The 16,496-nt window shown below is 43.0% G+C and overlaps 1 protein-coding gene across 1 annotated transcript; it reads left to right on the top strand.

Annotated features, from left to right (window-relative positions):
- The first annotated feature begins 6,306 nt into the window (after window positions 1-6,306).
- Window positions 6,307-10,969, top strand: LOC120062150 (inositol-trisphosphate 3-kinase B-like). The gene is made up of 7 exons (XM_039011955.1): window positions 6,307-6,426; window positions 7,259-7,343; window positions 7,443-7,656; window positions 8,067-8,271; window positions 10,263-10,361; window positions 10,452-10,523; window positions 10,631-10,969. Exons 1-7 carry the CDS (start codon window positions 6,307-6,309, stop codon window positions 10,967-10,969), a joined length of 1,134 nt encoding a protein of 377 aa, XP_038867883.1.
- The last annotated feature ends 5,527 nt before the right edge of the window (window positions 10,970-16,496 follow it).

The raw sequence follows: 16,496 nt of genomic DNA, 5'->3' as shown, positions 1-16,496 counted from the left end.
AAATACAGTCCTCTCTTGTATTGTGTCATTACCACCACAACAAGCACATTACATGATATTGTTTGTGCACTTGGTTACCATGGATATGAATAGTGACAGTGGAGCACATGGATGTCATGGAGAAGGATTCAAATGTTGATGCTAGGAAATTATAGAAAAATATAGGTAAATATGACTTATGATAATATTTTTATTGTACGTCATTACCCCTTCTTAGGTTATCATTTCATCAAATGATGTTAGATTTTTCAAATTATGTTTTAACAATGTGCATTTAGTATACATTGTATGCTAGCTGTTCAACTGGAGTTCGCATGCTAGGATCCCTGCTATTTATGACCAAACACTGTAAAAAGGTCATTCCCACCACATAATGAACTGTGATGGTAAGGACAGAATGTGGTGGTAATGACACAATTTATTAGTTAATCAATTTTTACTTACCTTAATACCTGAAAAGACACAACTTACATACTATATGATCATGGTTAAGTTGAAACTGAACACTTTTTTGCTGAATAAGACCATTACATGTTGTATAATGTTAGGATGACTGAGTGATTTTGATGTCTATTTGTGTGACTTACTATGGTTGTTCCTGACTTTAATTATTTATTTTTATTTTCTATAAGATGACCCCTAAATAAACCAAGGAAAGGACAAGGACATATATAAACAAAATCAAACAAGACCCTATAAAATACCAGGAGTATCTTAAGAAACAAATACCTTAAGAGAAAAGAAAGTGGTGAGCTGAAACCCATCTCACAACTTTCCCAAAGGAATAAAAAGGATGCAATGGAAAATAAACCAAAGAAACAGAAGATCAACTATCCAGAAAATAGTGGTTATGGAGTGATACCTGTCAAGGAACACACCACCACACTCACCTGGTGTCTTCCAGCTACAGAATGATATGTGATTGTTTTGGCCCACATACCGTGATAATTCAACAGACAGAGGCAGACAAAGCACAACCTTACACTTCAACCTGCACAGCACCACAGCCATCTCCTAGCACAATAGAGCCCGTTGCAGACATACATGAGGGACTGATTGGAAAGTGGTGTGTTGTGAAATATGAGGAAGACCCTTACCCTGGTATTATACAAGATGCAGAAAGCTGTGCTCTAGTCAAGACGATGAGTAGTATGGGAGCCAATCGATTATTTTGGCCAATGAGAAAGGACATTGTATGGTACCAACCAGAAAAAGTGCTTGGGCTTGTCCCTGAGCCTCATCCAATGACAAAACGGCATATGATGCTTGATGGCGCAGTCTGGGAGGAAATTTGCTCTCTCGTTAAGCAATATAGAGCATTATTAAGGGCAAAACCTAATCTTGAGTGAGCACACACCTGTCTCATGAGTCTGAATCAATAGGCTACAGCCAGTGAACAATCATTTGTTTCATGTCAAGCAGTGTTTCCAACCTTTCTGCCTAATGCTTTGAATCCCAAAATTGTTCTTAAAGATGCTTTAAGTTCTTGAGGCATGTATCATTGTTTTTTGAGGTTTTGAATGGTATGTTCTAGATCTTAAATCAAATTAAACATGTACAATTGCCACCATTAAAATGTTTAATGGTATTTTTCATCAGTTGTTTTATATGAAATGGCATTTCCACCATGCACACTGGCTACCCGGACTATCTGCATTGTGTCCCTCCACCCGCCATCCCCTCTTTTACGCTACTGCTATTCTCTGTTTATCACATATGCATAGTCACTTTAACCATACCTACATGTACATACTACCTCAATTAGCCCGACTAACCGGTGCCTGTATATAGCCTCGCTACTGAATATAGCCTCGCTGTCACGCCCTGACCATAGTAAGCTGTTTATTCTCTGTGTTGGTTGGGGCGTGATAGTGACTTGGGTGGGTCATCTAGGTGAATTCGTATGTCTATGGTGGCCTGATATGGTTCCCAATCAGAGGCAGCTGTTTATCATTGTCTCTGATTGGGGATAATATTTAGGTAGGCATTTCCCCGTGGTTATTCGTGGGATCTTGTCTACATTTAGTTGCCTGAGTGCACAACAGTAGCTTCACGTTTCGTTTTTGTGCTTGTTTGTTTTTGTTTTGCTGAGTTTCGGTTTATTAAAAATATGTGGGACTCTACTCAAATCACTCACGCTGCGCCTTGGTCTATTCATTACAACGAACGTGACACTCGCTACTGTTATTTTTCACTGTCTTTTTATTGTTGTATTTATTTCTTTACTTATCTATTGTTCACCTAATACCTATTTTTTACTTAAAAATCGCACTGTTGGTTAAGGCCTGTAAGTAAGCACACCTGTTGTATTCAGCACACGTGACAAATAAACTTTGATTTGATTTGAATGCCAAGAGTGAGCAAAGCTGTCATCAAGGCAAAGGACGGCTACTTTGAAGAATATCAAATATTTTTTGATTTGTTTAACACTTTTTTGTTTTTTACATGATTCCATATGTGTTATTTCATAGTGTTGATGTCTTCACTATTATTCTACAATGTAGAAAATAGTAAAAATAAAGAAAAACCCTTGAATGAGTAGGTGTGTACAAACTTTTGACTGGTACTGTATATTCTGTGTGTTCGTGTGTGTGTTTGTTTGGGCGCATGTGTATGAGGTGAGAGATTCGTCTTCATCAAAGGCTAGCTGGGATGGACGAGAGCGAGGACACCGAACACCTGCAAGATGGCCAGGATAACACTACAAAAGTACTTAACAAAAATACTTGAAAGTACTACTTAAGTCGTTTTTTGGGGGTATCTGTACTTTACTTTACTATTTATATATTTTTTTAACTTTTACTTTTACTTCACTACATTGCTAAAGAAAATGATGGACTTTTTACTCCATACATTTTCCCTGACACCCAAAAGTACTGGTTGCATTTTGAATGCTTAGCAGGACAGGGAAATGGTCTAATTCACACACTTATCAAGAGAACATCCCTGGTCATCTCTACTGCCTCTGATCTCGCGGACTAACTAAATGCAAGCTTTGTTTGTAAATTATGTCTGAGTGTTGGAGCGTAACCCTGGCTATCCGTAAATTTAAAAAACTAGAAGATGGTGCCGTCTGGTTTGCTTAATATAAGGAATTAGAAATTATTTATACTTTTACTTTTGATACTTAAGTATATTTAAAACCAAATAGTTTTACTCAAGTAGGATTTTACTGGGTGACTTTTTCTTTTACTTGAGTCATTTTCTATTAAGGTATCTTGACTTTTACTCAAGTTTGACAATTGGGTACTTTTTCCACCACTGACTACAGGTAAGTACGCACTTGTACACACACCTGTGTGAGACGTATCATGTGTTGTGTGTTTCTTATATCATGATGTTGTGTTTGGGTGTGCTTTTCAGTCAGAAATCGAGTAGTGCATCTGAAATTCTTCATCAGATGCACTACTGGAGCCACATCAGATTACAGCAACACATCTGAGCCAGGAGAAAGCGTCCATTCTCATAGCATGAGGGGGGAGATGGACATCAGAAGGTTTCAGAGTGAGATAGGCGAAGAATAAATATTTGCTGAGGAAGGGGTGGGGAATATTTGGTTGGAAGGGTAATCTGAGACAGCAAAGCAGCCAAATAGTATCCCCAGCACACTGACTGGAACTTCAACCTGAGTGATATCCTGATGGAGAGCTCCAGTGGAGTAATGATAGGTGGCGCCAAAGTATTATCTTTAGGGGGGGCCCTCATGTATTTTGTTACTGTAAAACAATAGGAAGATTTGTTACATTTAAAAACCTGCTTATATGTTTAAATATGTGTGAATGTATTACTTTTTGTGTCTTCTTTTATTTCATTTATTTCAAGTTGTTTGATAATTCTTGCAAAAACCAGACAATGTTGAAATATTTCACCATAGGCCTCCACCTAAGATGACCATTTTACTGTAGCCTACAGTATTGCACAAATGGAGTAAGGGTTAAATCAGATTATCTCAGTATTATGAAACATCCAGGGTGGATGACAACACAAACAAAGTGCCTTCCTCATTTTCATATATTTGCAGGGCCGGTTCCAGGCATAGGAGACATAAGAGGTTGTTTAGGGCCCCGGCCGCTAATGACATGACCTTTTTTTTATAAAATTGCTACTTTTTCTCTCCGCCCAATTGCGAAATGTGTAGAATTGCTGAAAACCTGCTTTAAAATGTAAATGTTGTCTCTATGCCCCATGGCAAAATGTATAGAATTGCAAGAAATTAACTTTAAAACACCATCAAGAGGCGGGCCAATAAATGTTGGCCTTTATATTTGCATGTTACAGACAAACATTTCTATGTCTCCCATGATCTCCTCATCGTTTCATTTAATAAATATTACAAATGTTTTTATTGGTGTTTGTATAGCATTTATGCATTTACATCCTACCTTTCACATTCTGTCATTATGTCACTCAAAAACATGCTCACAGCACAATCTGTCCAAACATTGCTGTGTATACCTTTTGATTTTATGTAATTAATTAAGCCACCTAAGATGTTTTAAAATGTCCTATAGTAGCATAGGCCTGTTAGTAAACCCCCTATGTATTTGGATACTAGACAGAGCACCCCATTCAGATGACCCAGATGCATTTCCTAAGTAACACACAAACAAGAGAGACTCCTGTCAACCTGCCATGCTGCCAGTCACGCTCACTCACTCACCACAGTGTTTTGAAAACTTTGTTGCGTCACAGCATGCAAAATACTAAAACGTCAGGGATAACGCAGGGAGACAGAGCTAGAGCCTATTCTACTACAGTCCTCCGACTGGTGTCATTTCTACAGACTAAATGAACCCCTGGGGTCCATAAAGGGTTCCACAGATTTATCAAGGGGATGCTGTTGAATGCACAAGGTAGGCTACTGCTAGCAACTTTTAATATATGTATTTCAGCATCCTTATTGCAACACCTAAATAGACATTGCCATTGCATTGTCAGTCCTGTACGTGTTTTAAAAAACGAATTGTTGTAGCTATAGCTTATTCATGTATCTGTTGTTAGTGAAACAATTATATTCTTAACCATTCAAATTCCTTCATTTGCCTGTGTGTTTTGTGCTGTATATGATTTTATAAAGATGTTTTCACATATGGAACATATCATCTATACTCAGGAGACTTATCGAACACTCACAAAGTGGACTAGGCCGACTAACATTGGAGTGGACTTATCAGGATAACTACATCCCCTGGAATATCACCCTTTCACCTGGGAATGATGGACAACACAACACCCCCAGCACTGGAGGAAATGAAGGATGTAGAGAAAGAAAAGGAGACGGTAGAAGGAGAGTTGGGGAACGGAGAACATGATAATGACAATGAGGATGGATTTGTTGGACTCTTGAATGATGTTGACCAACATCTGCCCACTGCTGACAGGACACCCAGTGTGTTTAGTGGGGTGAAACCCCAAAGCAAACTTCTCTCTAGCCCGGACTCACCATCTAACAGTCTGGAACTACAAGACCACGATGGAGGACCAGAAGAAAGACCCAGGCAAATGGGTGACACAGAACCAGGCTCTGAACTGCATTTGACTCAAGGCCTTTTGTTTGATATTCAAATATGTGACAGTGGTGTGCGGGAGAGGGGAGAAGAACATGTAGAGGAGGAGGGGTCTGAGAGTGAGAGAGTAAAGGATTCAAGGATGAACAGAAGGAGCGCAAAGGAGAGATGGAGACTGAGTAAGAGGGAGAGGTCGGGAGAGAGCATGCCAACAGCAAAGACAGAGGGATGGGAAAAGATGGAGAAAAGAGAGAGATGGAGCAGGTCAGGGAGGATGAGAAAGATGGAAGAGGAAGAGGGGATGCAAGATGGAGGTGTGCTGAATGAGGGGAGCGAGGAGAGGAAGAGTACAGAGCAGACACGTGATAAAGAGACCGAGCTTGAGAGGATAGGGGACAGAATGACAGACAGAGAGGACACAGGGGATAGAGAGACAGACAGAGGGGACATAGGGGATAGAGACATAAGCAGAGAGGACACAGGGGATAGAGAGATAGACAGAGAGGACACAGGGGATAGAGACATAAGCAGAGAGGACACAGGGGATAGAGAGATAGACAGAGAGGACACAGGGGATAGAGAGATAGACAGAGAGGACACAGGGGATAGAGAGATAGACAGAGAGGACACAGGGGATAGAGAGATGGAAGGAGAAAGATCAGGGGATAGAAAGACGGAAGGGGGAAGTGTCAGGGATAGAGAGAAGGATGGAGAGAAGGAAGGTGCCAGCAGCCTTAGCTCTGAGGGGAGCTGTAGTGAAACCCACTGGTCTCCTTCACCCCATCCCATCCTCTCCAAGATGCTCATGCATTCCTCCGTCTCTTCCTCCGCTTCCTCCTTCAACTGCTCCTCAGCGGAGAGCGATGAGGTCTTCAGCGAAGGAGAGGACACTGCCAGCAAGAGGAGCACCATGAGGAGGGTGAGATTGAGAACTGAACATGAAAAGAGAAAGAGTGTAGGCCTATTAGATACACCATACTTTTGGAGATCATATTTTAAATAGACAATATCTCACTGGTTTCATCCACTGTAGGCCTACACTGTAAATATTAGGGATGGGAATTGCCAGGGTCCTCACAATACAATATTATGACCATATTTAAGTGCCGATATGATATGTTTTGCGATTCTATATGTATTGCAATTCAATTCTCTGATTTTATTCCGATTCCATGGTCCTGACATATTGTCTGCTGCAGAGAGACACGAGAGAGCATAAGAAAACCAGTTTTGATCAGTCATGGAAATAAAAGTGCTGAAAACAAATTGGCTCCCCATTGAAAAATAATATGGAGAACAAGCTAGGATAAGTACTGTCATTTTGGTGCAGGTACAGCCAACTAGCGCAAAAATAATATTGCAATATTGTCAAATCGATACAATACATCGTTAAAAATATATGTAACTGTATCGATTATTTCCGTTGATGCCTTTATTCTCCATGAAAGAATGTGTGTAATTTCCATCCCATTCTCAACCCCTCTGTCTAACTGCAGTCTGCGATTTGCATGAGTTTGAAAGCGAGCCTTGAGCCCGGCACATTTGAATAGGATTTGCATGGGTCCTACTGATAGAGATAGGGGAGACCGGAGAGGGGGGTGATGGGTGTTCCACCAGTGTTGTCCCACTCCCCTTAGTGTGGACCTACAGTATTTTGACTCAAGTTATGCCCATTATGAAGCTAAAGAGAGAGATCACAAAAAGCAGGCTATTTTATGTGAATAAGACAATGGAAATTCTCTTTACTCCAGTGTCGCTCCTGGAGGACCTTCCTGACCATGATGCAGTGGTCAGTGCGTCGGCAGAGTTCATGGGTCCAGCTAGCAGGACATCAAGGCATGTGTCCATTCAACAACACAAACACATCGCTATCGCACTTTATATGTACTGTATAACTCACTCTATCACATCTCTCCCCTGCCTCTGTGTTGCTAGGTAACTTCCAGCTGAGTGAGGGGGGCGAGGTGCTGAAGCGTTTCAGTGAGGTGGAGGCTGTGTGTCTGCAGGCCCTCATGGCTGACCCCCTGCGTCCGTTTGTACCGCAGTACCATGGCTCGGTCAACAGGGGGGGTAACAGTTACATCCGCCTGGAGGACTTACTGAGTGGCCTGAAGAACCCTGTCATCATGGACTGCAAGATGGGCGTGAGGTACTGTGTGTGTGTGTGTGTGTGTGTGTGTGTGTGTGTGTGTGTGTGTGTGTGTGTGTGTGTGTGTGTGTGTGTGTGTGTGTGTGTGTGTGTGTGTGTGTGTGTGTTGGTTGGTTCTTCTATCCTTGTTGGGACCTAAAATCCACAAAAGTCTCCACAAGGATAGTAAAACAAGGAAAATGATCCCTTATGGGGACATTTCCCACTTCCTCATGTGGACAAAGGCTGTTTTAGGCTATGCCTGATACCAGGCATTTCATTAATTCCGTTCCAGACATTACTATGAGCCTGTCCTCCCCATTTAAAGTGCCACCAGCCACCACTGGTGTGTGTGTGTGTGTGCGTGTGCGTGTGCACGCGTGTGTGTGTGTGTAATACAAACTACTGTTGACCATAATGGTTTCTCTCAGGACATATCAGGAGGAGGAATTAACCAAATCACACACCAAGCCCACCCTGCGGACTGATATGTACCAGAAGATGGTAAAAGTTGATCCGACGGCTCTCACTGTGGAGGAACACGAGCAGCGAGGCGTGACGAAGTGGCGCTACCTGCAGTGGAGGGATAACACCAGCTCCACCTCCACACTAGGCTTCAGGATTGAGGGCATCATGGTGAGAGACACGGCTTCAACGCCCAAACCTCTTCTGTCCTCTGATTGGCTAAATGATTTTAAAAAATCTTATTTTGTGCCAGTCTTTATTTATTGACGTCATCATTGATGTTTTAAAAGTCCTGACTGTTCTTGACCCCTGTGTCTCTCAGGCTACTAACTTCTCTGGATTATATATACTGGGGTTATATACAATTCATTCGGAAAGCATCCACTTTGTTGCGTTACAACCTTATTCTAAAATTGATTTCATTGTTTTTTTCCCTCATCAATCTAAACACAATTCCCCATAATGACAAAGCAAAAACAGGTTTTTAGAAATGTTTGCAAATGTATTAAAAATGTTAAAAAATGAAATATCACAACTACATAAGTATTCAGACCCTTTGCTATGAGACTGGAAATTGAGCTTAGGTGCATCCTGTTTCCATTGATCATCCTTGAGATGTTTCTACAACTTGATTGGAGTCCACCTGTGGTAAATTCAATTGATTGGACATGATTTGGAAAGCACACACCTGTCTATATAAGGTCCCACAGTTGACAGTGCATGTCTGAGCATAAACCAAGCTATGAGGTCGAAGGAATTGTCCGTAGAGCTCAGAGAAAGGATTGTGTCGAGGCACAAATCTGGGGAAGGGTACCTAAACATTTCTTCAGCATTGAAGGTCCCCAAAAACACAACTGGCTCCATCATTCTTAAATGGAAGACGTTTGGAACCACCAAGACTCTTCCTAGAGCTGGCCGCACGGCCAAACTGAGCAATCGGTGGAGAAGGGCCTTGGTCAGGGAGGTGACCAAGAAAGTGATGGTCACTCTGACAGAGCTCCAGAGTTCATCTGGAGAAATGGGAGAACCTTCCAGAAGGACAACCATCTCTGCAGCACTCCACCAATCAGGCCTTTATGGTAGATTGGCCAGACGGAAGCCACTCCTCAGTAAAAGGCAGCCCGCTTGGAGTTTGCCAAAAGGCACCTAAAGACTCACAGACCATGAGAAACAAAATTGTCTGGTCTGATTGAACCCTTTGGCCTGAATGCCAAGCGTCACATCTGGAGGAAATCTGGCACCATCCCAACGGTGAAGCATGGTGCTGGCAGCATCATGGTGTGGGGATATTTTTCATCGGCAGGGACTGGGATACTAATCAGGATCGAGAAAAAGATGAACCGTGCAAAGTACAGAGAGATCCTTGATGAAAACCTGCTCCAGAGCGCTCAGGACCTCAGACTGGGGCGAAGGTTCACCTTCCAACAGGACAATGACCCTAAGCACACAGCCAAGACAACGCAGGAGTGGCTTCGGGACAAGTCTCTGAATGTCCTTGAGTGGCACAGCCAGAGCACAGACTTGAACCTGATCGAACATCTCTGGAGAGACCTGAAAATAGCTGTGCAGCAACGCTCCCCATCCAACCTGACAGAGCTTGAGAAGTTCTGCAGAGAAGAATGGGAGAAACTCCCCAAATACAGGTGTGCCAAGCTTGCAGCATCATACCCAAGAAGACTCAAGGCTGTAATCGCTGCCAAAGGTGATTCAACAAAGTACTGAGTAAAGGGTCTGAATACTTATGTAAATGTGACGTTTGCAAAAAAAATCTAAAAACTTGTTTTTGCTTTGTCATTAGGGAGTATTGTATGTAGATTGATGACGGGAAAAAACAATTTAATCCATTTCAGAATAAGGCTGTAACATAATAAAATTAGGAAAAAGTCAAGGGGTCTGAATACTTTCCGAATGCACTGTGTACTGGGGTTATGTATACTGGGCTTCTATATGCTGGGCTTCTGTATGCTGGGCTTCTGTATGTTGAGATTATGTATGCTGAGCTTCCGTATGCTGGGTTTATGTATGCTGGAGTTATGTATGCTGGGTTTATGTATGCTGGGGTTATGTATGCTGGGGTTATGTACGTCAGCTATCGCCAATTAACACTTGATCTGATTGAATCTAGGCCTTAGTCTGCGTCTGTCCCTGTGTGTCCATGTTAGATGGAGAACGGCAGCGTACAGCGGGACTTTAAGATGCTCACCCCAGCCAAGGTCACTGAGGCCCTCCTCTCTTTCACCAAGAGTCATCTACACATCCTGGTCAGTCATTCACCATCAACAGCTCTAATAATGTAGCTGAATATATCTCCTTTTCACCCTGCACTCTGCCTTCCTGTTTCTCACCCTTAGAAGGCCTACCATTCCAGACTCCAGGCTCTGGATGAAGCCCTGAAGGAATCCCCATTTTTCAAAGCCCATGAGGTCAGTTGATATGTGCTACTTAAACATGTCAACCCTCCCTCTACTTCATAATAACATATTTAGCCTCAGAACTAGTCATGCAGTAATGTTTTGGGTTCACCTGGCAGGTGATTGGCAGCTCGCTCCTCTTCGTCCACGACTGGACCAGTAAGGCCAGCATCTGGATGATAGACTTTGGGAAGACCACCCCGTCGCCCAGCACTGTGCAGCTGAGCCACGACGTCCCGTGGGCCGAGGGGAATCGGGAGGATGGGTACCTGATCGGGCTGGCCGCCCTCACCTCCCTCGTGGGTCAGGCCATCAGCCAGGCAGCCTGCAGACAGGAGGAGAAGCATGGAGAGGAGACGGACAGTGTCACACACACCCTGCAGGAACAGGAACACACACAGACTAAAAGTCAGGGTGGTCAGGGCGAGGCAGCACAGAATGAAGGTACTTCTGATTGAAGAAGAGAGGCCACATCAGGACAATACTCACAGGAATGTGTTCTCTAATTTACATGGATGATGTTTGTGGATGATTGCAATAGACACTATTAATGGATAGAATTCTCTTAACTGTTTAGACATAAGACAATATTTTTCTATTTTTCACAATAAAAACAACCTACTGTACAAATGCCTCGTCTATAGACATCATATTGACAGTTATCAATATATTCTAACTCAAATTTGCACCATAGACCATGGTCTGGTTTGTCTCATTTGCTTGTGCCATTAAGGAAATTAAATTTGAATAGCCACAGTAGATACTCCAGGCTTTGTGGTGGTGGTTATCTCCTGAACCATCACTGCAGTACAGGTGAGGGAGGTTAACACCCAACATCAGACGCAGCCAACAAAAACAGGGTCTTTCATTTCTTTCATCACACATTTTTTCAGCATTACATCTGTGGCACACGTTGGCAAAGTTCATGAGGTCAAGGTTGACAGGAATTGTCTTTGCTGCTCAATGGATGTCCCTGAGCCCTATCAGAGATACTGTACATTTGGGGAGATGGGAAACTCCAATGGAATCGTATTAACGCCCATTGTGTATGTTGCCCTGCGTCGTCAATGGGCCGCGCGGTGCATTCTGGGCAATTCGGGACAAGGAGAGCTCTCCTTCAAGGAGTGAATGGGAGTCAGTTGGGCGCTAACTCCAAAAAATCCAATCAAATCAATTGTTACTTGTCCCATGCACCAAATACAACTGGTGTAGACTTTTCCTTAAATGCTTGCTTACGAGCCATTCCCAACGATGCAGTGTTTAAAAATAAATATAAAATAGTAACACGAGGAATAAAATAAAATACACAAGAATGGAGCTATAAACAGTGAGTACCAGTACCAGATCAATGTGCAGCTATATACAGGGAGTACCAGTACCAGATCAATGTGGAGCTATATACAGGGAGTACCAGTACCAGATCAATGTGCAGCTATATACAGGGAGTACCAGTACCAGATCAATGTGCAGCTATATACAGGGAGTACCAGTACCAGATCAATGTGCAGCTATATACAGGGAGTACCAGTACCAGATCAATGTGGAGCTATATACAGGGAGTACCAGTACCAGATCAATGTGGAGCTATATACAGGGAGTACCAGTACCAGATCAATGTGCAGCTATATACAGGGAGTACCAGTACCAGATCAATGTGGAGCTATATACAGGGAGTACCAGTACCAGATCAATGTGGAGCTATATACAGGGAGTACCAGTACCAGATCAATGTGCAGCTATATACAGGGAGTACCAGTACCAGATCAATGTGTAGCTATATACAGGGAGTACCAGTACCAGATCAATGTGGAGCTATATACAGGGAGTACCAGTACCAGATCAATGTGGAGCTATATACAGGGAGGGGAGAGCCCCATTCACATTGACAGGGTTGTAGTGGAGCGGTTTGAGAGCTTCAAGTTCCTTGGCGTCCACATCACTAAGGACATAACATGGTCCACACACACCCGCACAGTTGTAAAGAGGGCTGAAAAGATTTAGCATGGGCCCTCAGATTCTCTAAAAGTTCTACATCAAGAGCATCTTGACTGGCTCCATCACCGCTTGGTATGGAAAATGCACCGCCCTTGACTGCAAAGAGCTACAGAGGGTGATGCGGACAGCCCAGTACATCACTTGGGCCAAGCTCCCTGCCATCCGACACAAAACAAATACATACATATTACAAACACACACTTTTACACTCATCATTTGCTGGTGCTGCTCTGTTCTTAACTTACTCTTATTGTTATCTATCCTGATGCCTAGTCACTTTACCCTGCCTTCATGTACATATCTACCTCAAATACCTTATTATTATCTATCCTGATGCCTAGTCACTTTACCCTGCCTTCATGTACATATCTACCTCAAATACCTTATTATTATCTATCCTGATGCCTAGTCACTTTACCCTGTCTTCATGTACATATCTACCTCAAATACCTTATTATTATCTATCCTGATGCCTAGTCACTTTACCCTGCCTCCATGTACATACTGTATCTACCTCAAATACCTTATTATTATCTATCCTGATGCCTAGTCACTTTATCCTGCCTCCATGTACATAACAATAAGGTATTTGATGTAGATATCTATCCTGATGCCTAGTCACTTTACCCCGCCTTCACTTTTGAGCCAGGAGAGATTGACATCCATAATATTAATATTTGCTCTCTGTGTACATCCAAGGGCCAGCAGTGCTGCGCTGTTCTGAGCCAATTGCAATTTTCCTAAGTCCCTCTTTGTGGCACCTGACCACATGACTGAACAGTAGCCCAGGTGTGACAAAACTAGAGCCTGTAGGGCTTGTAGGCCTTGTTGATAGTGCTGTTAAGAAGGTAGAGCAGCGCATTATTATGGACAGACTTCTCCCCATCTTAGCTACTGTTGTATCAATATGTTTTGACCATGACAGTTTACAATCCAGGGTTACTCCAAGCAGTTTAGTCACCTCAACTTGCTCAATTTCCACTTTATTTATTACAAGATTTAGTTGAAGTTTAGGGTTTAGTGAATGATTTGTCCCAAATACAATGCTTTAGTTTTTTTTTAGATATTTAGGAACAACTTATTCCTTGCCACCCATTCAAAAACTAATTGCAGCTCTTTGTTAAGTGTTGCAGTCATTTCAGTCGCTGTAGTAGCTGACGTGTATAGTGTTGAGTCATCCGCATACATAAACATACTGGCGTTACTGAAAGCCAGTGGTATGTTGTTAGTAAAGATTGAAAAAAGTAAGGGGCCTAGACAGTTGCTCTGGGGAATTCCTGATTCTACCTGGATTATGTTGGAGTTTGCTGAACACATCAGCAAGATAAGCAAGGAGGGCTCCCCAATCTGTTTCCTCAAACACGGGGGTGTGAGTGCTCAGACAGAAAATCACTTACTTTGGCACGCAGCTCAAAAAGCCTCTTTAGCGTTTTCCCTCTTGATAGCCAATGGACGTCGGCGTGAAGCAGTAGCTGCTGGTGCTCAGTCCCACTGTCATCACAGAGCCTTTCAAACAGTCAGTGATTCAGGGCCCCGGACGAGATAAAGTTAATCACTTTCACTGCGTCATTCAAAACATAATGTAACCTAGGACTCATTCTCTTGCTGGCCAATTCCTCTCTGTGAATGACACCGTGGGTTTGACCTTTTTGTGGGTAATTAATCATTTCACTCTCCCGTGCATTGATGCAGCACGATCGGTGCACACATGAACACAGGATTTCCAATCCTGATTGAACTCTGAGAAAGAGCAGTCAATAACGTGAAAAACATCTTCACCTGTAGTTCTCCCCGTTAGCTTCTTGCAGAACAGAATGTGCTCATTCATTTGCGAAATGTCTCTGTATCGCACAAACGCAATCAACTGGGCTTCCCCACTGACATCAGTTGATTCGTCCAACTGCAGAGAAAATGGACAGGAATTATTTCATTTGTTTCACCTATTGATCAACAATATCAACACCCATGACGTCGATCCTATGGCACACCGTGTTATTGGACAATGGTACAGTCTGCAGTGCATCAGGTGCTGTCTTATCATTCATAGTTTCTATAAGGATAACAGCAGCAGGCACTCAAGCGCCCGGAGCAAAGCATCACGTGCACTTTGCAGAAGCAAAGGATCAAACATTGAGCCAACGGGCGGGCGCGCAGACGCCAGGTAGACAGAGCAATGCGCACAGACCAAAACTAAAGTAAAAAAGTAGGCCTATAAATATAAAATAACTACATATTTTACACGAGTGACCTCAGTAAATGTTTTCCTGACTATTAAAATTGAATTAAATTGAATATATTGTTTGCGGTAATATTTTTCAAAATATTTTGTTTCTTCACATTTTAGAACATTTTCTCATGAACCCCCTGGAGACTGCTTTTTTATCTCCTCTCCCGCCACACACCCACTCCCCTTGTGCCTCTCTGCCTTTGTGTGCACCTTTGCTGTGACTTCTGTTGCAGAGACAGCTTCCCCACTCTCATTTATGGCACAACTGAGTGGGAAAAGTCACTAAATGCTACCAAAGCAATAGCAATAATCGGTGTCAAAGCTCCACAAAGGCACTGAAAAGTAGATGCATTTGTCGCTTGCCTCTTTTACAAAATAAAGTCGCTGGAGGGGTCTGAACTCGATCCAAAGTCACCCAATTGGAAACACTGGTGACCGTTGGTCAGACTGAGGCATGGTCATGTTTTAAATGTTGATAATGTGTAAAATTGCGCCGGAGTCAGAACCTATAATGGCGTTCTATGTCAGAACCGTCCAGAGTAGTGATGCTAGTCGGGCGGGCGGGTGCGGGCAGCGATCGGTTGAAGAGCATGCATTTAGTTTTACTAGCATTTAAGAGCAGTCGGAGGCCACGGAAAGAGTGTTGTATGGCATTGAAGCTCGTTTGAAGGTTTGTTAACACAGTGTCCAAAGAAGTGCCAGATGTATACAGAATGGTGTCTTCTGCGTAGAGGTGGATCAAAGAATCACCAGCAGCAAGAGCGACATCATTGATATATACAGAGAAAAGAGTCTGCCAGAGAATTGAACCCTGTGGCACCCCCATAGAGACTGCCAGAGGTCCGGACAACAGGCCCTACGATTTGACACACTGAACTCTACCTGAGAAGTAGTTAGTGAACCAGGCGAGGCAGTCATTAGGAAACCAAGGCTGTTGAGTCTGCCAATAAGAATACGGTGATTGACAGAGTCGAAAGCCTTGACCAGGTCGATGAAGACGGCTGCACAGTACTGTCTTTTGTCGATGGCGATTATAATATCGTTTAGGACCTTGAGCGTGGCTGAGGTGCACCTGTGACCAGCACAGAAACCGGATTGCATAGCGGAGAAGGTACGGTGGGATTCTAAATGGTCGGTGATCTGTTTGTTAACTTGGCTTTCGAAGACTTTAGAAAGGCAGGGTAGGATGGATGTAGGTCTGTAACAGTTTGGGTCTAGAGGATCTCCCCCTTTGAAGAGGGGGATGACCGCGGCCGCTTTCCAATCTTTAGAAACCTCAGACGAGCAGTTTTGCTAGCCAACAGGCAACAGCACTTCTACAATAACAGTTTTAGTAAAGAGAGCACAGTATGAAGATGGGCTAAAACTGCTTCTCCAATAGAAATCCCTGATCACACTTGTGGGCGATATCATGGCAATGTTGGCTAGCTAATGCTCAAAACAACTGGGAACTTGGAAATCTCAGACTTCAGTGCCTTCAAGATAACTGGGAACTCGGATAAAAAAGTAGCCCCTCCGACTGGGGAAAATAGTTTTAAAAGGTCATCAAACTCGAGAACTCTGGCCTCTTTTTAGAGCTCGTACTTTCCGACCTGATGATCACTGACATCATGATTGAACGTATTTTTCAGAGTTCCCAGGGGTCTAGAACACACCATAAGCTCAAGTGTAGAAATACGTCATTGTGTCTAACGGTAGTGTAGCGCCAAGCTGCACATGTGCAGGCCGTCAAATCAAAGGCACTCCTTCAATATAAAGTTGTT

This window comes from Salvelinus namaycush, chromosome 17, assembly GCF_016432855.1.
Source record: "Salvelinus namaycush isolate Seneca chromosome 17, SaNama_1.0, whole genome shotgun sequence".
NCBI classification, from domain to species: domain Eukaryota; kingdom Metazoa; phylum Chordata; class Actinopteri; order Salmoniformes; family Salmonidae; genus Salvelinus; species Salvelinus namaycush.
The sequence above is the reverse complement of the archived record's forward strand: the minus strand, read 5'-3'. Positions and strand labels throughout refer to the sequence as shown.

Bases quoted from the DNA above. Each gene is read 5' to 3' on its own strand.
- LOC120062150 (XM_039011955.1), top strand. From the start codon at position 6,307: ATGCTCATGCATTCCTCCGTCTCTTCCTCCGCTTCCTCCTTCAACTGC. The intron at 8,272-10,262 runs GTGAGAGACACG...TGTCCATGTTAG, and splicing joins TCAGGATTGAGGGCATCATG to ATGGAGAACGGCAGCGTACA. The intron at 10,362-10,451 runs GTCAGTCATTCA...TCTCACCCTTAG, and splicing joins AGAGTCATCTACACATCCTG to AAGGCCTACCATTCCAGACT.